Raw genomic sequence first — 27,983 nt, 5'->3', positions numbered from 1 at the left:
GCTGCATGGGTTGCAAGCACTAATTTAGAACATGCCTCGCCATAAGTTGGCATTAAAAGCACTACAATCTTTGCTTCAAACTAAGATAAACAAACATGCAAACCTGCACAAGGATTTTAAAGAGCAACAGGTAATGTCGTTAACAGCTCCCCTGTTGTGCACGCACAGATACATAGACGCACACACAGCTGGTTCGCTTGCTGCCAATTATTAGCGCCGTCACAACCGCCCACGTAGCGTAAAATAATGCAAGAGTAATTACTGATTTTTGTAACCAATTCCTAAAATTTGTGTTTTATCTTTAGCAACGTGTGTTTTACCTGCCACATGTATATTCTCGGAATCTTTAGCCCTAATATTGTTTTTAATATTTACCAATGATAGCATTTTTCTTAATCTGGGGTCGGCAACCCAAAATGTTGAAAGAGCCATATTGGACCAAAACTAAAAATATATATATAAAATACGTCTGTCGCTCCAAAAAATTAAAAGCCTTATATAAGTGCTATAATGAAGTCAACACATGATGTAAGTGTCTATATTAGCTATATTATCCTACTATCAAAATGACTGTCGCAGGCTGACACAAAAATCTTCGTTGACAGAAATGTTGAAATGTAATATTTATTCTACCAATTTTTACAACATTGGAAAACATTAGTAAAATGGAGTTTTCTCAGAGGGTGAGATAACTCCTGGATTTTACTGGCTTAAAATTGGCCAAAGGTATAGATTTCTGTGTCCAAGTTAAAGGAAACGGCAGGCTGTCTTCTCCTAATAGATTTATAACAATCTATGCAAGCTGGGTTCTCCTAATGGATTTTTAAACAATCCATGCAAGCTGGGTAATGTTTGCTATGGTCTGGAACAATATGACACACAAACAACTATCAGACATGCAGCCTATATTACATACAGATAATGTCATGGGAAATGCAAATATAAATTAAATATACAGAGGATGTAGGAAAATAAATTAGCTCAAATATACCTAGAAACGATGCATAATGATGCAATATGTACATACAGCTAGCCTAAATAGCATGTTAGCATCGATTAGCTTGCAGTTGCGCAGTCACCAAATATGCCTGATTAGCACACAATTTTCTAGTTATATTTATTATTGCACCTAATGGGGGTTTAGCCTTCCCCGTCTAGTGAAGCTTCTGTTCTGAACTTTAATCAAGGTACAATGAACACACCACAATTATGTGCTTTGAGATGCAAATGTTTAACATGAACATAACTTTGTCCGATGCTGCCACAAATGGACTTATTTTATTTGTACCTTTCTTCTTTCCACTTACTCTGGTTCCCAAATGTTGGTGCTGTGTGTGAAGGCCTAAATGTGAGCTTTGATGACGGTATGCTGCTGTGTTGAGTGAACAGTGAAGTGTTTTCCAGGCTGGCTTAATTAATCATGTGAAGGTTACGTTTCCCATTATGATAGATAGATAGATAGATAGATAGATAGATAGATAGATAGATAGATAGATAGATAGATAGATAGATAGATAGATAATTGTACTTTATTTTGATTCAAACAATATTATAAATCTTTAATAATGTTGTATTTTTTATGACTTACTGATTTAAATGAAAGCAAATAAAATGGTTTAATATTTACAAAAGCCCAGGCCATGTTAATGTGGTCCTTAACAACCCCTTATGCTGATTCTGATTCACTGGATCCGGCTTTAGGTCTCAGTCAACTACTGCCCTCCACTGGCCAGACAGCACCTAACACTTAATTGGTGATTAAATGATATTTTGGGTTTAGATTAGGAAGCATGCATCCAAAGACTCACTCTGCTGCTCTTATGAGGAGGAGGGCACAAAACAATACCCCGAGGCCCTTATGGTGGGCCAGGAGGGTCCCGAGTTGTATGCCGGAGGAGGATCACTGCCGGTGGGTTGATTATCAGGCGCTGTGTTATCAACGCACTGTTGGCGCTGCTCACACCTTTGTGTGTTTGTGTTGGCACCAGAGTGCGACACCAGATCCTGGCAAAGGTAACCATCTCCATACTGGGTGAAGAACATTGAGGACTGTGAGTCAGGACCATGTGAAGGTGTTTCGTCTTTCTCCTCCGTCACTTCACACGAGCACTTGGAGTCTACGGACTGACAAGTAGACATGAAAAAAAAAAAACCTCAGTACACCATGTCATGCTGTGGTGTGTTTTTTAAGTCATCTCAGTAAATGCCATACAAATGTGTCTGTAACATTACGAGTTGGATGTTTTTTTATTTTGATTTATGCAGCTGCATATCTGACAAATGGTTGTGAGTGACTTGCTGACCTGAAGGAGGATATATGGGCCGCTGAAGTGCACCCGAAGGTCAGAGTTATTAACCCCCACAGCAGGGAGGGGAAGGCTATTACACTTGCGGTCCTGTCGGTCCTGCTCCAAATCTTTATTTTCAGCATCCTCAGATGGCCTAACCAAGGAGCTTGAGGAACTGCTGGGAGAAGAAGACAGTTTATTCTTCGTGATCTCGCTAATGAAGTCGTGCAATATTCTGTGTGGCTGACTACACAGCAGCAGTCAACTGGTCATATATCGTTTTTTTAACATTCACTAACCTTGTCGACACGCTGTCCATGTGCTGCACTTTACAGATGTAAGTGTAGTCTATCAGGGCTCGATTGGTGGCACACTGGATCACAGAAATATATTTCTGACATGAGAAAACAACTCTTAATTGCTAACCACTATTCCGAATTGTGATCGTTTAATTTTCTCACCTGGATTTCTGACAGAGCTTTGCTTTTGCCAGGAGAAGGAATTGAGCTCACCCAAAGCGTCATTTTGCTTCAAGAAGATAGCAATAAGTTGAGTTGAGTTTTTTTTTAACATGCAAGCATACAATATGTTCGAAAAAGAGCAGGAAGAAGCAGAGTTTATCTAATCCCACCCCTTTTCTTTTACATAACAGTTGCTAAAACTTTAGTTCACTTCCTGTTCTAAATTTATTCACAATATACTCCATAAGTAAGCACATTAAAAATAAATACATAAATAATAATTGGTGAAGTAAGTTATATTTCATATGATGAGATACGTAAGATTATTTTGAGAATGAATGAATGGATGAAATACATTCAGAATGTTTATCATGGTTCTTCTTATTTGTACTTTGTAAACATTTTAAGTTTGAAGAATTTTTTGAAGTGGATTATATTAGTACATTGTTTGATTGATTTGCTTAATCCATTCCATAGTTTAATCCCACATACTGATATACTGAAGGTCTTAAGTGCTCTATTTGTGTACAAATGTTTTAAATTACATTTTTCTCTAAGATTATATTTCTCCTCTTTTTTTGAGAAGAATTGTATATTATTGGCTAGCAGGTTATAGTTTGCTTTGTGTATAATTTTAGCTGTTTGCAAATTCACTATGTCGTGGAATCTCAGGATTTTCTATTCAATAAATAAAGAGTTTGTATGTTCTCTCTATCCAACATTATGTATTATTCTAACTCAGGGGTAGGGAACCTATGGCTCTAGAGCCAGATGTGGCTCTTTTGATGACTGCATCTGGCTCTCAGATAAATCTTAGCTGACATTACTCAACAGGATAAGTATTGAGTAATTCCGCTGGTAATCACGATGTTAAAAATAACGTTCAAAATATAAAACATTCTATTGCATTTTAACCCATCCATCCTTTTTTTACCGCACCTGTTCAGGAAATAACAATGTTATTAAAGAGAATTAGAGACTTATTATACTCTAAAAATGTTGGTTTTACTTAAAAAATGCACGCATTTAGTTGTATTCAGTATTAAAAAATATGATATGGCTCTCACGGAAATACATTTTAAAATATTTGGCTTTCATGGCTCTCTCAGCCAAAAAGGTTCCCGACCCCTGTTCTAACTGATGTTTTTTGTAACACTGTTAGTGAATGAAGTGTACTTTTGTAATTATTTCCCCATATTTATACAAAGTAACTCAGATATGGTAACACTAGCGAGCAGTAGAGAATATGAAGTGATTTTTGGTCTAATACATATTTTGCTTTATTAGTGACGTGTTTCTTGCTACTTAGTTGTACATTTTTTGGATGAGATATTCAGTTCAATTTATCAACAATCATTATACCTAGACATTTGGTTTCATTTACTCTTTCAATTTCTATTCCGTCTGTTTCTATTTGGGTTTGACTTTCTCTTCTACTGTTACCAAATAGCATTACTTTAGTTTTACTGAGATTTAACGATAGTCTGTTTTTGTCAAACCATTTTTTTTTTATTTGTTCATTTCTTCTGTTATTTGTATTAGCGTCTGTGTGTTCTCTCCTGAACAAAACACTGTTGTATCATCCGCAAATAATACTAACTTTAAATCTTTTGTAACTTTACAAATGTCATTTATATGGAGATTGAACAAAATGCAGGTCCAATTATTGATCCCTGAGGTACACCGCAGGATATATTTAGCGTTGTAGAAGTGTGTTCGCCTAGCTTCACGTATTGTTTCCGGTTCGTTAGATAACTTCTTATCCAGTTTAAAACCAACCCTCTGATGCCATATCGTCCTAGTTTTTTTTAATATAAATATTGTGATTAATTGTGTCAAATGCTTTAGTTAGATCCATAAACACTAATGCCGCAAATTTTTACTATCTATTGCATTGGTAATTTCTTCTGTAATTTCAATTAAAGCCACTGAAGTTGAAACATTAGCTCTGTATCCATATTGGTTCTCTTTGAGTATTCTATTTTTATTTGTGAAACTCTCTAATCTGTTATTGAACAGTTTTTCAATGATTTTAGAAAATTGTGGCAGTAAAGAAACAACACAATCAGTGTTTGTAAAAAAACAGTCAACACATCATAGAGCATCTCACAAAAGTGTATGCGTTAAACACATTTTAGCAACCGCTTTTAGTACTATACTATAGCAATGGAACTTGGATAGACTTTTGAGTAGTCAGTGTACAACTTGTAGAGCGTAAAGATTTACTATCCACTGAAAATAATCATTCAACAGGAGGTGACAACACCAGTCAGTAAAATGATACTTGTGACCTACCTGCAGTCAAGCATGGTGATAGTGTCATGGTCTGGGGGCTGCATAAGTGCTGATTGCACTAGAGAGTTGTGGTTCATTAAGGGAAACATACATTTCCAATATGTACTCAGACATTCTGAAGCAGAGCTGTTAACTAGTTCCACATGTTTGATTTTTTTAGTACAGTGTTGGCCCGATACCAATATTTTGGTACCGGTACCAAAATTATTTCGATACTTTGATGCTTTTCTAAATAAAGGTGGACCACAAAAAATGCATCATTGGCTTTATTTTAACAAAAAATCTTAAGAGTACATTAAACATGTTTATTATTGCAAGTTTGCCCTTAAATAAACTAGTGAACATTTAAGACAACTTCTCTTTAATTAGTGAGTAAACAATCAAAGCCTCCTAATTTAGCTGCTGACATATGCAGTGACATATTGTGTCATTTTCCATTACATTATTTTGTCAAATAATGCCACATTAAGGACAAGTGGTAGAAAATGAATTATTAATCTACTTGTTCATTTACTGTAAATATCTGCCTATGTTCTCTTTTAACATGTTCTATCTACACTTCTGTTAAAATCTAATAATAATTTATTCTTCTGTTGTTTAGATGCTTTACATTAGTTTTGGTTGATATCACAAATTTGGATATCAATCCCATACCAAGTCCTTACAGATTCATACATTGGCGGTGGCCGACCTGTACTTTTCAGTGACGGTTTAGTACATTGATTCATTAGTATTGTGGTACTATACTAATACCGATATACCGTACAAGCCTAGTTCAGTGGTACCTCAATTTAAGAGTGCCCCAACTTAAGAGTGTTTTAAGATAAAAGCAGTCTCTCAGCTAATTGTTATGCTTTAAGTTGCAAGCAAACATTTGAGTTTAGGGCAGGAACTAACGATTATTTTGATGGATGATTACTCAACAATGATTAGCTATGGCACAGGTGGGATCACTAATCATAAAATGACGATAGGTGCGTAGTTAACGCTCCTCGTGAGAGAAAGTAAACAAAGGAAGCCAAGAGACAAACCAAACACAGGGAAGAATATTACCCAAAACACAAACAAGACATGATCAGCGGCAACAGGTCATGACAGTATCACTGCTAGCCTGCACTACAGTGAAGCAAAATAAGTCCAAATCCAGCCGACAATGTTGAAATAATATCTAAACGGCAGACATGTATGCATGAAAATATGGAAAAGCTACTGATGGTGTGTTGGACGAAGAAGCAGCTGGAAGGAGATACTGTAGAAGTTCACTCTCCAAGGTATATGCCGTACATTTTTACAAACCCCGTTTCCATATGAGATTGGAAATTTTGTTAGATGTAAATATAAACGGAATACAATGATTTGCTAATCATTTTCAACCCATATTCAATTAAATATGCTACAAAGACAACATATTTGATGTTCAAACTGATAAACATTTTTTTTTTTTTTTTTGCAAATAATCATTAACTTTAGAAATTGATGCCAGCAACATGAGACAAAGAAGTTGGGAAAAGTGGCAATAAATACTGATAAAGTTGAAGAATGCTCATCAAACTATTTGGAACAACCCACAGGTGTGCAGGTTAATTGGGAACAGGTGGGTACCATGATTGGGTATAAAAGCAGCTTCCATGAAATGCTAAGTAATTCACAAACAAGGATGGGGCGAGGGTCACCAATTTGTAAGCAAATTGTCGAACAGTTTTAGAACAACATTTCTCAACGAGCTATTGCAAGGAATTTAGGGATTTTACCATCTACGGTCCGTAAAATTATCAAAAGGCTCAGAGAATCTGGAGAAATCACTACATGTAAGCGATGATATTACGGACCTTTGATCCCTCAGGCGGTACTGCATCAAAAACCGACATCAGTGTGTAAAGGATATCACCACATGGACTTAGGAACACTTTAGAAAACCACTGTCAATAACTACAGTTTGTCTCTACATCTGTAAATGCAAGTTAAAACTACTATGCAAAGCAAATGCCATTTATCAACAACACCGAGGAACGCCACCGGCTCCGCTGGGCCCGAGCTCATCTAAGATGGACTGATGCAAAGTGGACAAGTGTTCTTTGGTCTGACGAGTTCACATTTCAAATTATATTTGGAATCTGTGGACGTAGTGACCTCCGGAACAAAGAGGAAAATAATTATCCGGATTGTTATAGGCGTAAAGTTCAAAAGCCAGCATCTGTGATGGTATGGGGGTGTATTAGTGCCCAAGGCATGGGTAATTTACACATCTGTGAAGGCACCATTATGCTGAATGTTCCATACAGGTTTTGGAGCAACATATGTTTTCATCCAAGCAACGTTATCATGGACGCCCCTGTTTATTGCAGCAAAACAATGACAAGCCACGTGTTGCAACAGTGTGGCTTCGTAGTAAAAGAGTGCAGGTACTTTACTGGCCCGCCTGCAGTCCAGACATGTCTCCCATCGAAATTGTGTGGCGCATTATGAAGCGTATAATACGACAACAAGACCCCGGACTGTTGAATAACTTAAGCTGTACATCAAGCAACAATGATAAAGATTTCCACTTTCAAAGCTTCAAACAATTAGTTTCCTCAGTTCCCAAACGTTTATTGAGTGTTGTTAAGAGAAAATGTGATGTAACACAGTGGTGAACATGCCCTTCCCCAACTACTTTGGCACGTGTTGCAGCCATGAAATTCTAAGTTAATTATTATTTGCAAAAAAAAAAAAAGGTTTTGAGTTTAAACATCAAATATCTTGTCTTTGTAGTGCATTCAATTGAATATGGGTTGAAAAGGATTTGCAAATCACTGTATTCCGTTTAAATTTACATCAAACACAATTTCCCAACTCATATGGAGACGGGGTTTGTATTAATTAAAAAAACTACAGTACTTAGTAGAAGACCTTTATGAAGAAGACATATCGAGGACCCAGATTTTCCTCGCCCGGACGCGGGTCACCGGGGCCCCCCTCTGGTGCCAGGCCCGGAGGTGGGGCACGATGGCGAGCGCCTGGTGGTTGGGTTTGTTACCATGGGGCCCGGCCGGGCAGAGCCCGAAGAGGCAACGTGGGTCCCCCTTCCAATGGGCTCACCACCCATAGCAGGGGCCATAGAGGTCGGGTGCGATGTGAGCTGGGCGGGAACTGAAGGCAGGGCACTTGGCGGTCCGATCCTCTGCTACATAAGCTAGCTCTTGGGACGTGGAACGTCACCTTACTGTGGGGGAAGGAGCCTGAGCTAGTGCGCGAAGTGGAGAAGTTCCGGCTGGATATAGTCGGGCTCCGGAACCAGTTCTCTCGAGAGGGGCTGGACTCTCTTCCACTCTGGCGTTGCCAGCAGTGAGAGGCGACGGGCCGGGGTGGCAATTCTTGTTGCCCCCCCGGCTCAAAGCCTGCACGTTAGAGTTCAACCCGGTGGACGAGAGGGTAGCTTCCCTCCGCCTTTGGGTGGGGGGGCGGGTCCCAACTGTTTGTGCTTACGCACCAAACAGCAGTTCAGAGTACCCACCCTTATTGGATTCACTTGAGGGACTACTCGGGAGTGTTCCCCCGGGTGATTCCCTTGTTCTACTGGGGGACTTCAACGATCATGTTGGCAATGACAGTGAAACCTGGAGAGGCGTGATTGGGAAGAATGTTCGCCCAGATCTGAACCAGGGTGGTGTTTTGTTATTGGACTTTTGTGCTCGCCACAGATTGTCCATAACAAACACCATGTTCAAACATAAGGGTGTCCATATGTGCACTTGGCACCAAGGACACCCAAAACTGCAGTTCCATGATCGACTTTGTAGTTGTGTCATCGGATTTGCGGTCTCATGTTTTGGACACTCGGGTGAAGAGAGGGGCGGAGCTTTCTACCGATCACCACCTGGTGGTGAGTTGGCTGCGATGGTGGGGGAGGATGCCGGACAGACCTGGCAGGCCCAAACGCATTGTGAGGGTTTGCTGCGAACGCCTAGCAGAGTCTCCTGTCAGAGAGAGTTTCAATTCCCATCTCCGGAAGAACTTTGAACATGTCACGAGGGAGGCGCTGGACATTGAGTCCGAGTGGACCATGTTCCGTACCTCTAGTCTCGAGGCAACCTATTGGAGCTGTGGCCGCAAGGTGGTTGGTGGCTGTTGTGGCGGTAATCCTTGAACGCGCTGGTGGACACCAGCGGTGAAGGATGCCGTCAAGCTTAAGAAGGAGTCCTATCGGGCTCTTTTGGTTCATAGGATTCCGGAGGCAGCAGAGAGGTACCGACAGGCCAAGCGGTGTGCAGCTTCAGCGGTCACAGAGGCAAAAACTCGGACATGGGAGGAGTTCGGGGAAGCCATGGAGAACGACTTCCAGACTGCTTCGAAGCGATTCTGGACCACCGTCCGCCGCCTCAGGAAGGGGAAGCAGTGCAGTGTCAACACCGTGTATGGTGCGGATGGTGTTCTGCTGACCTCGACTGCAGATGTTGTGGATCGGTGGAGGGAATACTTCGAAGACCTCCTCAATCCCACCAACACGTCTTCCTATGAGGAAGCAGTGCCTAAGGAATCTGTGGTGGGCTCTCTTATTTCTGGGGCTGAGGTTGCCGAGGTGGTTAAAAAGCTCCTCGGTGGCAAAGATAAGATCCGCCCGGAGTTCCTTAAGGCTCTGGATGCTGTGGGGCTGTCTTTGTTGACAAGACTCTGCAACATCGTGTGGACATCGGAAGCGGTACTTCTGGATTGGTAGACCAGGGTTGTGGTTCCTCTCTTTTTTAGAAAGGGAACCGGAGGGTGTGTTCCAACTATCGTGGGATCACACTCCCCAGCCTTCCCGGTAAGGTCTATTCAGGGGTACTGGAGAGGAGGCTACGCCGGATAGTCAAACCTCGGACTCAGGAGGAACAGTGTTGTTTTCATCCTGGTTGTGGAACTGTCAACCACCTCTATACTCTCGGCAGGGTCCTTGAGGGTGCATGGGAGTTTGCCCAACCAGTCTACATGTGCTTTGTGGACTTGGAGAAGGCATTCGACCGTGTACACCGGGAAGTCCTGTGGGGAGTGCTCAGAGAATATAGGGTAACGGACTGTCTGATTGTGGCGGTCCGCTCCCTGTATGATCAGTGTCAGAGCTAGGTCCGCATCGCCGGCAGTAAGTCGGACCAGTTTCCAGTGAGGGTTGGACTCCGCCAAGGCTGCCCTTTGTCACCGATTCTGTTCATAACTTTTATAGACAGAATTTCTAGGTGCAGTCAGGGCGTTGAGGGTATCTGGTTTGGTGGCTGCAGGATTAAGTCTCTGCTTTTTGCAGATGATGTGGTCCTGATGGCTTCATCTGGCCAGGATCTTCAGCTCTCACAGGCGAGTGTGAAGTGACTGGGATGAGTATCAGCCCCTCCAAGTCTGAGTCCATGGTTCCCGCCCGGAAAAGGGTGGAGTGCCATCTCCGGGTTGGGGAGGAGATCTTGCCCCAAATGGAGGAGTTCAAGTACCTGGGGGTCTTGTTCACGAGTGAGGGAAAAGTGGATCGTGAGGTCGACAGGCGGATCGGTGCGGCATCTTCAGTAATGCGGACGCTGTACCGATCTGTTGTGGTGAAGAAGGAGCTGAGCCAGAAGGCAAAGCTCTGAATTTACCAGTCGATCTATGTTCCCATTTTCACCTATGGGCATGAGCTTTGGGTTATGACCGAAAAGACAGGATCACGGGTACAAGCGGCCGAAATGAGCTTCCTCCGCCGGGTGGCGGGGCTCTCCCTTAGAGATAGGATGAGAAGCTCTGTCATCCGGGAGGAGCTCAAAGTAAAGCCGCTGCTGCTCCTCCACATCGACAGGAGCCAGATGAGGTGGTTTGGGCATCTGGTCAGGATGCCACCCGAGCGCCTCCCTAGGGAGGTGTTTCGGGCACGTCCGACCGGTAGGAGGGCACGGGGAAGTCCCAGGACACATTGGGAAGACTATGTCTCCCGGCTGGCCTGGGAACGCCTCGGGATTCCCCGGGAGGAGCTGGACAAAGTGGCTGGGGAGACGGAAGTCTGGGCCTACCTGCTTAGGCTGCTGCCCCCGGTACCCAACCTCGGATAAGCGGAAGAAGATGGATGGACAGTACTTAGTACTCCAGTCTATCGTATTGATTTCCAAAAATGTTTTAAAGTGTGCTTTGTAGAGGTACTACTGTATTGTCGTAAAATGGTTGCTGATATGTGAGGGATGTACTTACTTTTGTGAGAGTTAAATAAAAGTACCTGTGACATTGTGGAATAGTGAAGTAGAATACGCAGAAGACGATGACCACAAACAGACCGATGAAGCAATAGACCATGATGGTGGAGGGCCAGGTGGCTATCGTTAGAGTGAATAACGATATTGTCATCAACTGTGAAATACATCGATCAAGAAATCCACACTTCACTTTACAGTACCTGGATGTGAGGTCCATTCAAGTGCTTCGGTCCAATTCGAGGGTTTTCCTTTGTACTGTGATCCCTCTCCAGGGACGACTAAAGACCTGACTTGGACTTGGTGGTGCTGGGAGGGGCTCAGAGATGAACCTGGGATGGTCACTGATGTGGAACCCTCTGAGATGTTCAGCAGGACTGAAGAATTCTGCAAAAATAATACATATTTCTGTTTAGTACATTATTTCATGGCTATTGCCAATACATTGGTTGGAATTCCCTTTTGAATGCTGGAGATTTGTGACTTGCAGTATACCATCTCACATCAGTGTGTGGCCAGCATGTGGAGGATCTTTACTCCTTGTTACTAATACGTTCCTGCACATTTCACGTAGGTAATGCATTTTGTGAGTTGTTATCCCACAAAGACAGTCATCTGTTTTCTATACCGCTTATATTCACTAAGCTGGAACCTATCCCACGTATAAAGAAACAACCTAGTGTTGCTTATAAATGAGAGAAATATACATGCTTTAAAAATTAAGATATAACCTTCAAATAAACTCCCTAACACACATTTTTAAACCTATATTTATGTACAGTGTAGTAATGAACACGGCGCAAACCTCAGTTCTAAATTCTAAAAAGGAACTTTTTTTATTTCATTTTGCCTGTCGTTCACAATCATTACAAGAGAGAAGAACACACAAGCATTTTTTGTTTTTAGGATTTTAAAGACGATAAAAACGCTTGCAAGATACGGCTAATAAGATTCATCGTTGTAGCCTTCAAAGACCGCTGAAACCACTTCAAAAACCGCCGTCAACGTTTTCTATACAGGCTGAAAATCTATATATAATGTTTGTTAGACAATTGGGGTTTGAGGGGCTCAGCATAGTAGTGACACACCATTGATTGATTGAAACTTTTATTAGTAGCCATGATGTCCCCCAATTTGAATTGTATTATTAGTCCCCACAAGCATACATACAGTCAGCACACAAATCAATAGGGACTGGAGGTTGGCTGTAACGGCTGACCTCCTAATTTTAACTACACAGTTGACACTCTGGGGGGCCTTATACACTCCCACATCACATGCACGGGTGGGTTAGAGTTCGGGGGTGCTGCGTGTTCCTTACTGCCTCCTCGGCCGGCACAGGCTGGGGTCTGGTGGCCTGCAATTCCCATGCAAAGACCTCACTGAGAATGTGAGGTCACCGGTTTTTCATTGTTGCCTATTGGGTTAAGTTTTTTCCTTGTCCCCATGTGGAATGTGAGCCAAATATGTCGTTGTGGCTGGTGCAGTTCTTTGAGACATTTGTGATAAAGGGCTATATAAATAACCTTTGATTGGTTGTTTTGTACTAAACCAAAAATAAACGGAAATACATTGTTAAAATTATATACTTTTTTAAATAATAACACCTTTCACAACATTTTAACATAAATGGGGATATCTTCCAGTCATATCTACTGCTTGGATTAGACCTCATTTTGTTAGATTACCAGCTCACCACTAAAGGCTGAGCGCCATGGCCACACTGATAATATAAGGGAAATATGACACTATATTATCAGTGACGGAGCAGGAAGAGGCTCGAAATATGTTTGTGGTGGATTTGAAGCACCAAGAAGCACAATGTAATTCATTAATTGACTTTTTCATGCAAAAGATGAATAAACACAGCGGGTAATCTGCGTATCATGCCACAACCATGAGTTTATATTTTCAATAACATCAGCTGTGGATGTGTCCATTTTATTAGCAACTTATAAAACCAAGCCTTAGTAATAATAAAGATCAAAATGGGAACACAAACCAAAATCTTGTTCAGAGCTACAAAAAGCTGAGAGCTTATTGCTTGCAATATTAAAAGCAGCATTGAAGACATTAATAATAAGAATACAAATACATAAAACAGTGCTTAACAGTAGTTTTACTTTAAATGACCGATATCAAGATTTATTGTTTCATACCTGATTCTGTGCTCTGTAATACTGCACCTGATAATACAGTCTGATTTTTGAGGCTGTGCTCGGTTGAGTCCATTCTACAACCCAGTTGTTGTCTTTCTCCCTCACCTTCACCTGCTGTGGTGGCCGGGGATGAACTGCATATGAAAAACACAGAAACATGTATTATCTGAAAATGACCTTCATTTTACCCCAAGGTTGTAGTTGTGTCATTCAACACCAGGGGGAGACTAAATCGTGTCAACATTGTTCTGATTGGTCTGAGCACTTCCCTGAGAATATTTTGTGCTTTTCCCTCACTTTCCTTACTAAAAATGACCATGCACTCACTGTGTGTGTTTGCCTTGAACGTCTTGGCGTTGCGTGTTGGCTGCAGCAGCAGATGTGAAAAGTTGGCGACAGTCAGCGAGCAGCTGTAACGCACCAGCGGCCGACTGGGGTCAAAGGTAACCGTCGGTTTCACGCAGCATTTTTCAGACCTGGAGGCAGGAATCACAAAAGGTGGGTGAGGGGAAAAAGGGTGGCACATCAACACATGCTGCATAGTTTAGTGACTTTCCACTACAGGTGGTGTTGCCAGCAACATATTTGCCTTAAACACAAAATGGACTCACTGTGTTGTGTTGTCGTGTTGACAGGCCAGGTGGTAGCTAATTAAGTGATCCAGCTCTCTGCTCACCTCCCAGCTACACGTCACCTTCTTCTCGCCATCCAGCACGCAATGCAAGCTGGGAAACTGCCTGCTGTCTGAGACAGCAGAGAGAGAGAGAGAGAGAGAGAGAGAGAGAGAGAGAGAGAGAGAGCACACAACAGCAACAGAGTGACATTTTTAGGTCTCCCTTGCTGAAAATGTGAGGATGCAAAATAAGGAGCATTCAGTCCAAATATTTTGAATATAATGATAACGTGGTTGCAAGGGGCCTGAGGAATCAGCGCGCATATATGTAATGGTTTCATTTTGGCAATATTCAGCAGAGCAAGTTGGAAACGTTCTATCATCAACCAATTTCAATAAAGGGACGTTTATGTTCACAATGGTAATTTGAAGCAGGCGATAATTGGAGAGAAGCTGTTATTTCCAAAATTAGAATGTTTTTTTTTTTTTCACTTTAAAAAGGATTTGGAGTGTGCGAGAAATTGGTCAGGAAAACATAGTTGTCTGTAGTATATTTTGCCCAACATAGCAGCAACACAACAAATGCTGTAAAAGAGGTAAGTAAAACATTGTGGATGTCTGCATCCTGGGCTGATCCCAGGATGTCTTGCCTTCTCTGCATCCTGGGCTGATCCCAGAATGCAGAAAAGGCAAGACAAGTGCAGACAGAAGGTCAGTTAATTAGGTACCTGGGAGAAAAAAAGTAGCAAGTCAAGCAAGAACTTAAAAAGCAACAGGACACTATGGTATACACTGGATAATGAACCTGCACTGAAAGAGGGAACAAGTGGAACTACATTGAACTAATTGACAAAATGGGGAACAGGTGTGCTGGAAGAAAAAGGAATAAAAAGTCCCTACAAGGACAGAAGATGAGAGCAAAGATGAAAATAAAGGGTAACGTCCAAACTGTCATGTGGAATCACGACAGTAATACAAGTTTCCCACCAGCAACCACGTAGCAATGTCATGCAGCTATTGCTATGTTGTGGAGTTGATAGAATCTACATCCAGAGTTTGTCTACAGCCACAGTAGTAGCAGATCACACACGCTATTGCGTAAATCAGGGGTCACCAACCTTTTTGAAACCAAGAGCTACTTCTTGGGTACTGATTAATGCGAAGGGCTACCAGTTTGATACACACTTTAAAAAACTGCCAGAAATAGCCAATTTGATCAATTTACTTTTAATAAATATATCCATATATCATATAGACACTAGTGATTTAGGGCTATATAAGTAAACATTGATTGATTGATGTATATATATATATATATATATATATATATATCTTGATTGGATTATCCAGAGAATAGTGCTCGATACCGTGGTAGAGCGCAATATGTATGTGTGGGAAAAATCACAAGACTACTTCATCTCTACAGAACTGTTTCATGAGGGGTTCCCTCAATCATCAGGAGATTTTAATGGAAGCATTCACATACAATGGTTTATATAGGGCACATAGTGGGTGGGTACAGGCAGGCGTAGGGTGTGGTGATTGGCTCATGTGTTACCTAGGAGGTGTTTCCGTCTGTGGCGGCATGTTGAAATGATTTCACTGCGCTTGTTGAGGGATGATAGATCTGGATGATATATAATAAACAGTTTCTCTTTTAAGCATAGGTTGCATCTTTTATTACCACTGTTGTAAGGTGTGCTGGATGCAAGAATTTGCCATGTTATTGAATATTCAACATTATTGTCTTTGAGGTTCCAAATGTGTTTGCTGACTTCTGTAGAATTCCGCAAAGTCTGGTTTCTAAAGGAGGCGTTGTGATTATTCCATCTTGTTTTGAACGCTCCTTCGGTTAATCCTACATACGTGTCGGATGTGTTAATGTCCTTGCGTGTTACCTTTGCTTGGTAAACGACTGATGTCTGTAAGCACTCTCCGTTGAGAGGGCAATCAGGTTTCTTGCGACAGTTACATTCCTTATTGGTTTCAGAGTCGTTTAGTCTGGGGGTAGGCAGTCCTTTTGCAATTGCTTTGTTGTGGTTTGAAATGATTTGTTGTATGTTATTCATACAGCTGTAGCTCAGTTTAATGTTGTTCTTGTTGAATATTTTTCTTAGGGTGTTGCCTTTGGGGAAGTGTTTGTCGATCAGAGTGAGGAACTTGCGGCCGATGTTGGTTGAGACGTTTTGGCTGAATGGCTGATTGTACCAGATGATGTTGTTTCGTTTTCTGCTCTTTTTTGGTTGGTTTCCTGGAGTGGGTTCATAGGTGAGGGTGAAGTTGTATCCGCTTTCATCAAGTGCTTTCTGGTACGGGGGGGTTGCTTAGTCGAATTCAGCTTTGCTAGATGACAGCATCGATAGCCTTTTGTTGATTCCGGTAGGTATTCTTTTCGTGGTGGTGGGTGGGTGGTTGCTGTCGTGGTGCACGTATTGGAGTGTTGTGTTGGGTTTCGTGAATGGTTGGTAGCTGTTATTTCTCAGGTTGAAAGTGACGTCGAGGAAGTTGACGGTTTGCTTGTTGGCTTCAATCGTGATCCGTAGGCCGTTTTCTGAAAACGGCCTACGGATCACGATTGAAGCCAACAAGCAAACCGTCAACTTCCTCGACATCACTTTCAACCTGAGAGAAAACGGCCTACGGATCACGATTGAAGCCAACAAGCAAACCGTCAACTTCCTCGACGTCACTTTCAACCTGAGAGAAAACGGCCTACGGATCACGATTGAAGCCAACAAGCAAACCGTCAACTTCCTCGACGTCACTTTCAACCTGAGAGAAAACGGCCTACGGATCACGATTGAAGCCAACAAGCAAACCGTCAACTTCCTCGACGTCACTTTCAACCTGAGAAATAACAGCTACCAACCATTCACGAAACCCAACACAACACTCCAATACGTGCACCACGACAGCAACCACCCACCCACCACCACGAAAAGAATACCTACCGGAATCGACAAAAGGCTATCGATGCTGTCATCTAGCAAAGCTGAATTCGACCAAGCAACCCCCCCGTACCAGAAAGCACTTGATGAAAGCGGATACAACTTCACCCTCACCTATGAACCCACCCCAGGAAACCAACCAAAAAAGAGCAGAAAACTAAACAACATCATCTGGTACAATCAGCCATTCAACCAAAACGTCTCAACCAACATCGGCCGCAAGTTCCTCACTCTGATTGACAAACACTTCCCCAAAGGCAACACCCTAAGAAAAATATTCAACAAGAACAACATTAAATTGAGCTACAGCTGTATGAATAACATACAACAAATCATTTCAAACCACAACAAAGCAATTGCAAAAGGACTGCCTACCCCCAGACTAAACGACTCTGAAACCAATAAGGAATGTAACTGTCGCAAGAAACCTGATTGCCCTCTCAACGGAGAGTGCTTACAGACATCAGTCGTTTACCAAGCAAAGGTAACACGCAAGGACATTAACACATCCGACACGTATGTAGGATTAACCGAAGGAGCGTTCAAAACAAGATGGAATAATCACAACGCCTCCTTTAGAAACCAGACTTTGCGGAATTCTACAGAAGTCAGCAAACACATTTGGAACCTCAAAGACAATAATGTTGAATATTCAATAACATGGCAAATTCTTGCATCCAGCACACCTTACAACAGTGGTAATAAAAGATGCAACCTATGCTTAAAAGAGAAACTGTTTATTATATATCATCCAGATCTATCATCCCTCAACAAGCGCAGTGAAATCATTTCAACATGCCGCCACAGACGGAAACACCTCCTAGGTAACACATGAGCCAATCACCACACCCTACGCCTGCCTGTACCCACCCACTCTGTGCCCTATATAAACCATTGTATGTGAATGCTTCCATTAAAATCTCCTGATGATTGAGGGAACCCCTCATGAAACAGTTCTGTAGAGATGAAGTAGTCTTGTGATTTTTCCCACACCTACATATATATATATATAAAATGGGTATTTCTGTCTGTCATTACGTCGTACATTATTTATTCCTTTTACGGAAGGTTTTTTGTAGAGAATATATGGTGAAAAAAACAATTGAACATTTTAAAAGAAGAGAAAACAGGAAAAAAATGAAAATTAAATTTTGTAACATAGTTTATCTTCAATTTCAACTCTTTAAAATTCAAAATTCTACCGAAAAAAAGAAGAGAAAAACTAGTTAATTCGAATCTTTTTGAAAAAATGTAAAAGATAATTTATGGAACATCATTAGTAATTTTTCCTGATTAAGATTAATTTTATAATTTTGATGACATGTTTTAAATAGGTTAAAATCCAATCTGCATTTTGTTAGAATATATAACAAATTGGACCAAGCTATATTTCTAACAAAGACAAATCATTATTGCTTCTAGATTTTCCAGAACAAAAATGTTAAAAGAAATTCAAAAGACTTTGAAATAAGATTTAAATTTGATTCAAAAGATTTTCTAGATTTGCCAGAATAATGTTTTTGAATTTTAGTCATAAGTTTGAAGAAAGATTTCACAAATATTCGTCGAAAAAACAGAAGCTAAAATTAAATTAACATTTATATATTATTCTTTACAATAAAAAAAAAGATTTACTTGAACATTGGTTTAAATTGTCAGGAAAGAAGGGGAAGGAATTTAAAAGGTAAAAAGGTATATGTGTTTCAAAAATCCTAAAATCATTTTAAAAGGTTGTATTTTTCTCAAAAATTGTCTTTCTGAAAAATACAAGAAGCAAAGTAAAAAAATAAATTGAATTTATTTAAACAAGTGAAGACCAAGTCTTTAAAATATTTTCTTGGATTTTCAAATTCTATTTGAGTTTTGTCTCTTAAAATTAAAAATGTCGAGCAAAGCGAGACCAGCTTGCTAGTAAATAAATAAAATTTAAAAAATAGAGGGAGCTCACTGGTAAGTGCTGCTATTTGAGCTATTTTTAGAACAGGCCAGCGGGCTACTCATCTGCTCCTCAAGGGCTACCTAGTGCCCGCGGGCACCGCATTGGTGACCCCTGGCGTAAATCAATAGAGGCTTTATTTGGAACATTTACCATAACAAGCTAGTGATCTACCAGAATACCATACCTTCTTTATTCCACCATGTCACCACAGGACTCCAGTGACTCCACTGTCCTATGTTGGCCACATCTCTCACCCTGGCCTCAAACCTGCAACCTTGTCGCAGCATCCTCATGTCCAGTGTGACAGAAGTGTTTGTCTCATTCCTGATCTGCAGACATGATATCAGAAATAAGCACGAGCGTGATCAAAAATAAGCTCTTTATCAAAATTGTATGCTGCTTACTGTCCATGTATCTTCTCTCTCTGGCCTGTAGCTGACTTGGTACAAGAGGTTTTTGGTCAAGGAGGACTGTGCAGGATAAGGACTGGACCAGTTGAGCAACACATTGCCATCACCTGTGTCATGTGCGGCCAGATCCACTGGTGTGCGAGCTCGCACTGCAAAGTACAGCAGAAGACCACGACCAAAACATCCGATTGTATCTTTTGGTTCCTAGTATTAATGTGACATAAACTCACAGTGATGATAACGCTCCAAAGGCTTGTGTGGGACAGATGGACACAGAACGCCGTCCTTGTGAAAGAAAGCCGTGTGTTCAATGCCGATAGAAAATGAACGAGTTTCATATTTACACTCGGCAGTTCTGTGCCCATCTTCAAGTTGGAGTTCAGTGCTGGTCGGCTCACATGGCTCCCTGCAAGGACATACATGCACCACATGCTGACTCATTCTTCCATTAGCCTTCTCCCGACCTTTGACCTGTCTTTACCTGCCACCTTCTCTCATAAACCAAAGCTGCAGGGATGCAGGTATGTGTGGGTCCTCCCTCCATTTGCAGTGGACGTAAGATTCATAGTCGTTATGACACTGTAATGACTGCATCAGCACTGCAAACAAAATCATTTATATTAACCTAAAAACATACCAACACAAGTGCAATAAATAAACAGACATATTTTAGCAATCTTACAGAACACTGTAATAAAAAAAACAACTAATGTAATTTTCATGGCAAATGATAAAATACATTTAATAAGTGGAAAAACCTGATCAGTTGAAATTGCTTTTTGTTCTAAAACTAATTTATTGTAATTACAATATATGTATATCATAAAATTATGAGTCTTAAAAATAACGATGATTAAGGCAACATGAGTTGTATAATTTTAGCATCCAACCATTCTCACCATGACGAACTGATGCAGAATCCGCATCACTGCAGATGATTCGCCTTTCAATCTCAGAATTCATTCTTCCCTCACTTGTGAACAAGACTCCTTAGTACTTGCACCCCTCCACTTGCGGAATGATCTTATCCCTGACTCGAAGGTGGCACTTCCCCCTTTTTCGGATGAGAACCATTGACTTATCCCATACGCAGCTGCAAAGGATTACATAATCTGCAAAAAGCATAGACCTAATCTTGCAGCCACCTAATGGACTCTCTCAAGGCTCCAACTGTGCCTCAAAACTTTGTTCATAAAAGTTATAAACAGAGATGGTGACAAAAGACAGCCTGGGCAAAGTCCAACCCTCATTGGAAACTGGACTAACATACTACCGGCAATGTTAACCATGCTCTGACACCAGTCATACTGTATACCCCATTGCTCATACTCTCGAAGCACTCCCCACAGGATTTTCTGAGGGATAGGGTTGAATGCCTCCTCCAAGAACACAAAACACATGTAGACTGGTTGGGCAAACCCCGTCCACTAGAGATGCGCGGTCTGCAGTCTCATCCGCGGAGTCCGCGGATAAACCGCGGGTCAGGCGGGTGACATGACGAAAAGAATAGATTTTAATTAGATTCGGGCGGGTGGCGGTTGAATCATCCGAAAATATTTGATATACATGGTTGAGGGATCGGTATCCTATGCCATTCAAAGAGCCATTTAAGACCCGTGTCACAAAGCGAAGAAGACAATAGGAGACGCTAATATTCTCTAGAATGACTACCGGCAGTCACCCAGTTAATAAGTATTAAGGCGTGCTATGAAGTCATTGACTTTGTTGCCCTCTACAGTATGTACGATCTGCTTGTCAGTCCAGCAACATGTGTGTGGCTTCCGCAGCAACACGCACACGACTGCAAGGCATACTGGGTGACAGAGTACACTAATGGTTGTGATATAAACAATTTTAACACTCTTAGTAATATGCGCCACGCTTTGAAGCCACACCAAACAAGATTGACAAACACATTTCGGGAGGACATCCTCCCAGTAACACAACACAAACGCAACACAGCAAATACCCAGAATCCTTTGTATCCATGACAATTCCTGACTATTTTATACACCCCGCTAGCAGCAAACCCGGCCACCCCCCGTGCATCGGTAAGGTGGGCGGGGTTGGGGGCGCGGGGGTGTAAAATATATTCAGGTAGTGTCACGGATACAAAGGATTCTGGGTATTTTTCCTGTTGCGTTTATGTTGTGTTACTGTGAGGATGTTCTCCCGAAATGTGTTTGTCAATCTTGTTTGGTGTGGCTTCACAGCGTGGCGCATATTAGTAAATGTTAAAGATGTTTATATCACAACCATCTGTGTACTCTGTGTCACCCAGTATGCCTTTCAATCTTGTACATGTGATTGCGGAAGCTGCACACATGTTGCCAGACTAACAATCGGTGTGTACATGTTGTTGAAGGTGTCAAAGGCAATGGCTTCACAGCACGCCCATATCCTTGTCATCAGGATGAACGCCAATTGGATAATCGCGAGAACTTTAGCGGCTCCAATTGTCTTCGTTACTCTGTGAAACGGGTTTAGACAGCTCTGAGAGTGGTAAAGGTGGCCAACCTCTGATGTATTTCAGCGGGCGGGTGGCGGGCGGATGCGTCCCTGATAAAATGTTGGTTCGGGTGGACGGTGGGTGGATGACGACTTTGGTGACGTGGTTGCGGGTGATATAATTGCCTATCCGCGCATCTCTACCGTCCACATTCAACACCTCTGCAAAGAGTATAGAGCTGGTCCACAGTTCCCGGACCAAGACAAGAACCACGCTGTTTGTCCTGAATCCAAGGTTCGACTATCTGGCGCTCCATCCTATCCAATAACCCTAAATAAATATTATCAGGAAGATTATATGATTGTTACAACACACTCGTCCCCTTTCTTAAAAAAAAAAGGACCAATCCAAAGGCAGCGTCCCTGATGTCCATGCCGATGTGGATGCTGCTTCGTCTCAACAAAGAAATCCCCAAAGCATCCAGAACCTTCAGAAACTCGGGGTGAATCTCACCCACCTGATTTTTAACTACCTTGGCAACCTCAACCACAGAGATAGGTTAACCCACAGCAGAGTCTTCAGGCACTGCTTCTTCGTAAGAAAACGTGTTGTGATTGAGTATATTGGGATTGAGGGTTTTTAAAAAGTATTCCTTCCACTAGTCCACAACATTTCAAGTCACAGCCTGCAGCACACCATCCCCAGCATCCACGGTGTAGATAGTGCACTGCATCCTTTTCTGCTACAGTGGATGGCTGTCCAGAACCTCTTCAAAGCAATCTGGAAGTCATTTTTCATGATTTCCCCAAACTCCTCCCGTGTCGGAGTTTTTGCCTCACCAATTGCCATAGCTGCATAGCTGCTTGGTTTGTCAGTACCTGTCAGCTGCCTCTAGGATCCCATGGGCCACAAAGATTTGATACTACTCTTAACTTGACAACATCCGTCACTGCTGGTATCCAACATTGGTTTCTGAGCTCACCGCCACGACAAGCACCTGCCACCTTGCGGCCACAGCTCAAATCATCCCCTCTCTTCAACTGGGTGTCCAAGACGTGGGATCGCAAGTCCGATGACACAACCACAAGTTTGATCATCAAACTGCGGCTCAGGGTGTCCTTGTTCCAGGTGCACACGTAGACACCCCAACCAAACATGGTTTTTGTCACAAATTTCATCACACCTGGTGTGTGTGTGACAATTATTGGTACTTTAACTTTTAACTTTAACTTTATGGACAATCTGTGACGAACACAAAAGAGTAAAAACAAAGCACTGATTAGGTTCAGATCAGGGAGGGCGTTCTTTCTAAGATCGCCTGTCCAGGTCTCACTGTCATTGCCAACGTGACCGTTAAAATCCTCCAGCATATCAAGGGAATTACCCAAAGGAGTACTCCTTTAAAAACCCCAAAAGGTTGGGTATTCTGAACGACTGTCAGCAAACAACATTTCTCCAGAAAACTGGTTCCAGAGTCTTTTGGGACTATATCGACGTCCAATGAGCTAATCTCTGCAGCCATCGATCTGACTGCCAAGGTCCCTGCTTTTGGCTGCCACCCAACTCACAATTCACCCGGTCATAATTTTCAGCATTGTATTTCTATTAACCACATTCATCTTTAAAGCGCTATATTACTCTACTGTAACCCCTTAAAAACTTTGAAATACACATTTTCTTGCCAAGTAGTATCAATGTCATGATTACATTAATATTATATTCATAACATATACAATGTGCACCCCCCGCGACCCCAAAAGGGACAAGCGGTACAAAATGGATAGATGGATGGATACAATGTCCAAGACAAATATGTTTGAAATAACCAGAAAAGTGTTCAATTGATATTTATATTGATTATAAAAATACTAATAACAGTTTTAATATAATTTGTTTTAGTCATGCAAACATTTTTTTAATATTCTTTTTTAAAACTCATTTATGTTGCGTTTCTAGGCTTGCATCTTAGGTCGTGTTTCCTAGGATGCAAAAACAAAGAAGGAAGCAGCGTGCAAGTAAGAAAAGTTTTTTTTTACTACTTAAACAAGTTAAAGTACAACAACAAAAGAGACTGTGCCATCGGAAAAAGCGCACAGGGAAGGTAAAGGCTTATTTGCCACAACGAGAGAAAACAAACGGTTTTGGATCAGCTCTTACAAAAAGACAGAGACTGGTATTAATAAGGAGCATGATTAGTTTAGATACAGGTGGGAATACTAATCATCGACCGGAGACAGGTGTGGCGGATGGCTTTCGGGAAGTAGTTAAGTCACAGCAGGATGACATACACACGGGAAGGAGGTACCAAATTAGGAGTGCAGGAATATAACTTAACAAAACATTAGGAAGAAATAATAACCAAAATACAAAACTAGACATGACCTGTTGTAACAGGCAATGACAGATTACTCTAAAATGTAAACTATAAAACAGTAAGTAAGCAAGTACATTTTATTTATAAAGCGCTTTTCACAGATAAAATCACAAAGCGCTTTACAAAACCTAGGTGAAGTAAAACAACAATTCACTTAAAACAACAGGGGCAACATCCTAAAAATGACAAAGTGGATTAAAATCGATAGTTAAAAAAGGTGCATTGACTAAAAGCTTTACTAAAAAAAATAAGTTTTCAAATGTTTCTTAAAAGTGTCAACACAGTCAAAATCACGGAAGGACTGGTGTAAATTGTTCCAGGGTTTGGGAGCTGTAGCCTGGAATGCAAGGTCTCCATGGGTTTTAAAACAAGTTTTGGGGATCTTTCGAAGACCCTGGCCTGAAGACCGAAGGCTGTGCCTTCAAGAGTAGGGGCATAGCAAGTCAGTGATGTACTGAGGAGCCCCACCATGCAACGCACGGAATGTCAGGACTAAAATCTTAAACTCAATGCGGAATTTAACAGAAAGCCAATAAAGACTGGCAGCCGCATTTTGTACAGTCTGAAGTCTCTTTAGTGTTGACTTGTTAAAAAAGAGTGAAAAGGAAATTTAAATAGTCAATACGAGATGAAATTAACGTGTGAATGATCATTTGACTCCCTTTTTAGACCAGTTGATCTGCCGTTTGTTTCCTTTTTCTCCTATGTCCCACTCTCCCTTGTGGAAGGGGTCCGGTCCGATCCGGTGGCCATGTACTGCTTGCCTGTGTATCGGCTGGGGACATCTCTGCGCTGCTGATCCGCCTCCGCTTGGGATGGTTTCCTGCTGGCTCCGCTGTGAACGGGACTCACGCTGCTGTTTTGGATCCGCTTTGGACTGGACTCTCGCGACTGTGGTGGATCCAATATGGATTTAACTTTCACAGTATCATGTTAGACCCGCTCGACATCCATTGCTTTCGTCCTCTCCAAGGTTCTCATAGTCATCATTGTCACCGACGTCCCACTGGGTGTGAGTTTTCCTTGCCCTTATGTGGGCCTACCGAGGATGTGGTAGTGGTTTGTGCAGCCCTTTGAGACACTATTGATTTAGGGCTATATAAGTAAACATTGATTGATTGACTGATTGATTTGGAAATCCAATTTTGCTAACAAATTTCTCACTTTAGAAATATTTCTGAGATGATGAAAACAGTTTTTGGTAGGTTGACAGCAGTGACCCTCTAAAGACATTGACTGATCAAACAACCCCAAAGTTTCTGAGGATGCTTTAAACAGATGCACCCAGAACACCAAGGGAGTTTTTGATCAGGGGAATCTTTTTATCGGGATTAATTATCAGAGTTTTCATTTTGTTAGAATTTATCTGGAGGAAATTTGAGGACAACCAGTTTTAACCCCAAGAACTCAGATAAAAAGTGAAACTCTGAATCATTGAAAAAGCATAACAGTTGAATATCATCTGCATAGAAGTTATAAGGAACATTTTTAAAACTACTGATCAACCTCCCAAGTGATATTAGATACAACAAAATAAAACAGGTCCCAGAATAGAACTCTGGGCCACACCACACAACAGACTTAGGAGAGATGTTCTTCGGAAAACAAAATACAAATAATGATTATAATAATAATAATACAGTAGATACATTTTTTATAAAAAATTGTAAAAAAATTAAATAAAATTAAAAAAGACTGTCCATCAATAACACATTGCTTACCATCATGGGCACTGTGGGTGTTATGAAGGGTGCATCCGTCTCCAACAGCCAGGACAGCCAGACGGGGGAGCATCCCCATAATCATGACCCAGTAAAGAGGCATCATTCCTGGACAAAGGCAGAGCAGCAGCTCTCGTTTTGAACTTGGTCTCAATATTTTTCTAGTATGTTTACTGACAGCATATGATAAGGAGTCTGAGATCAGAAAGAAACTGAGTTGATTTACGAGAAATAATGAAGAAAAAAAAAAGGCAACCCTTACTTCTCCTTTGGGCACCTCAGTACATTCTGGTTCGTAACCACATCCGCTTGTCTGCTGTCGGTCACATGTTTTATGTCCTGTAAACAAAAAAGATTCCTTTGGGATTATGCGCACATTCAAATACAAAAGCCAAGTATGGCAGATGCATGACTGAATAAGGGAACATCACAAATTGTACATGTTAAAAAACAAGCAGCTAAGTAAGATGTCATGAAAATACACAGAGCAACACTGTATTTTTAAAGAAAGAAGTGAGTGCGCGGTTTCCCTCCTGGTACTCCGGCTTCCTCCCACCTCCAAAAAAAACATGCACCTGGAGATAGGTTGATTAGCAACACTAAATTGGCCCTGGTGTGTAAATGTGAGTGTGAATGTTGTCTGTGTTGGCCCTGCGATGAGGTGGCGACTTGTCCAGAGTGTACCCAGCCTTCCGCCCGATTGTAGCTGAGATAGGCTCCAGCACCCCGTTACCCCGAAAGAGATAAGTGGTAGAAAACGAATGGATGGAAGTAATTGACCCGGTAGAAGAAAACTCCCAGAAATGGACGTTTGGTCCGAGTCATTTATATTAGAACAGGGGAAATGTTATTTATTGGAAGAAAAATCAACCATAAACAATGTATAACTTTAAGTTGTGAGAAGTGTCTTCATGATGCAGTATGTATTAACACTGTATCATAATGGTTTAATACACAATAAAAAGTGTGATGAAATTATATTTAAATTGTACTTACCTCATATTATAAGAAAGGTTTATTGTCAATCTGCCTCTATTTCGCATTCTTCTTTTTTTGAAGAACTTGGGGGAGTTTTTTGTCAGTTTCCTCTTTTCATCCATGGTTAACTTCCGATAAACGCCTAATCAGCTCTTTTACCAGACATGTATTAATTCCAACCAAATTTAGGTAATTTCTCTTCCAATTGGACACATTTCGGCATCCAGCACACTAATATATGGATACTTTGAGATAATCAACACAACTCCACAGCTGACATTTCTGTAACTCTCACCATGAACTTAATTGCACACTCTTTAGATTCAATATGAAAAGTAATAGCATAATGCTTCACACTGTCAGATAAGGATTCATTTAACAGCACACACGAGACTTAAGTTCAACAAAAATGGGGTGATGTTATCGTTAAACGACTATAAGAGAGTAACAGTAGATTGAGAAATATAAAAAAAAACAAATTTTCAAACTTTCCAAGCCAACTTCAATTGTATCAAAAAAATTAAAATAATGGCTTTTGTACAAAACATCAGAATAAACTACTTCTGGGCCCAAAAACATCCGAAACTGATTGGTGGCCGATTGTTCGGTTCATCCCTAACTGATTCCTTTAATTATTTATTCATTAGTCAACTAGAGCAGGTATTTTTATAGTCTAGCTCAGTAAGCCTCCCCAAAAATTATATTACAATTGGGGCATTCCCTACTTTATGCACATACAAACCCCATTTCCATATGAGTTGGGAAATTATGTTAGATGTGAATATAAACGGAATACAATGATTTGCAAATCCTTTTCAACGCATATTCAGTTGAATGCACTATAAAAACAAGATATTTGATGTTCAAACTCATAAACTTTATTTTTTTTTGCAAATCATAATCAACTTAGAATTTCATGGCTGCAACACGTGCCAAAGTAGTTGGGAAAGGGCATGTTCACCACTGTGTTACATCACCTTTTCTTTTAACAACATTCAATAAACGTTTGGGAACTGAGGAAACTAATTGTTGAAGCTTTGAATGTGGATTTCTTTCCCATTCTTGCTTTATGTAGAGTTTCAGCCGTTCAACAGTCCGGGCTCTCCGCTGTCGTATTTTATGCTTCATAATACGCCACACATTTTTGATGGGAGACAGGTCTGGACTGCAGGCGGGACAGGAAA

The 27,983-nt window shown here is 41.2% G+C and overlaps 1 protein-coding gene across 5 annotated transcripts in view; it reads right to left on the bottom strand.

The window, feature by feature from the left end:
• Positions 1-608: 608 nt before the first annotated feature.
• csf2rb (colony stimulating factor 2 receptor subunit beta) overlaps positions 609-27,983 on the bottom strand; it is a 77,803-nt gene continuing 50,428 nt past the window's right edge. Inside the window, exons 1-16 of one of the 5 annotated variants that reach the window (XM_061885103.1) lie at positions 26,818-26,892; positions 26,084-26,160; positions 25,822-25,929; positions 19,759-19,876; positions 19,508-19,683; positions 19,272-19,426; positions 19,052-19,196; positions 13,979-14,111; positions 13,695-13,843; positions 13,368-13,501; positions 11,412-11,595; positions 11,235-11,331; positions 2,750-2,816; positions 2,588-2,661; positions 2,304-2,466; positions 609-2,124 (exon numbers count right to left, since the gene is read on the bottom strand). In XM_061885103.1, the coding sequence (XP_061741087.1) occupies positions 1,819-2,124; positions 2,304-2,466; positions 2,588-2,661; positions 2,750-2,816; positions 11,235-11,331; positions 11,412-11,595; positions 13,368-13,501; positions 13,695-13,843; positions 13,979-14,111; positions 19,052-19,196; positions 19,272-19,426; positions 19,508-19,683; positions 19,759-19,876; positions 25,822-25,927 (2,007 nt within the window). In that variant the 5' untranslated portion in view covers positions 25,928-25,929; positions 26,084-26,160; positions 26,818-26,892 and the 3' untranslated portion in view covers positions 609-1,818. Of the gene's footprint in view, positions 2,125-2,303; positions 2,467-2,587; positions 2,662-2,749; positions 2,817-11,234; positions 11,332-11,411; positions 11,596-13,367; positions 13,502-13,694; positions 13,844-13,978; positions 14,112-19,051; positions 19,197-19,271; positions 19,427-19,507; positions 19,684-19,758; positions 19,877-25,821; positions 26,057-26,083; positions 26,161-26,817; positions 26,893-27,983 lie in introns of those variants that run through there. The other 4 variants (XM_061885104.1, XM_061885105.1, XM_061885102.1 and 1 more) reach the window with 4 other exon arrangements.

The sequence above is a fragment of the Nerophis ophidion genome, linkage group LG23 (assembly GCF_033978795.1).
Source record: "Nerophis ophidion isolate RoL-2023_Sa linkage group LG23, RoL_Noph_v1.0, whole genome shotgun sequence".
NCBI classification, from domain to species: Eukaryota; Metazoa; Chordata; class Actinopteri; order Syngnathiformes; family Syngnathidae; genus Nerophis; species Nerophis ophidion.
Note: the sequence above shows the minus strand (reverse complement) of the source record. Positions and strands in the feature narration are given on the sequence as shown.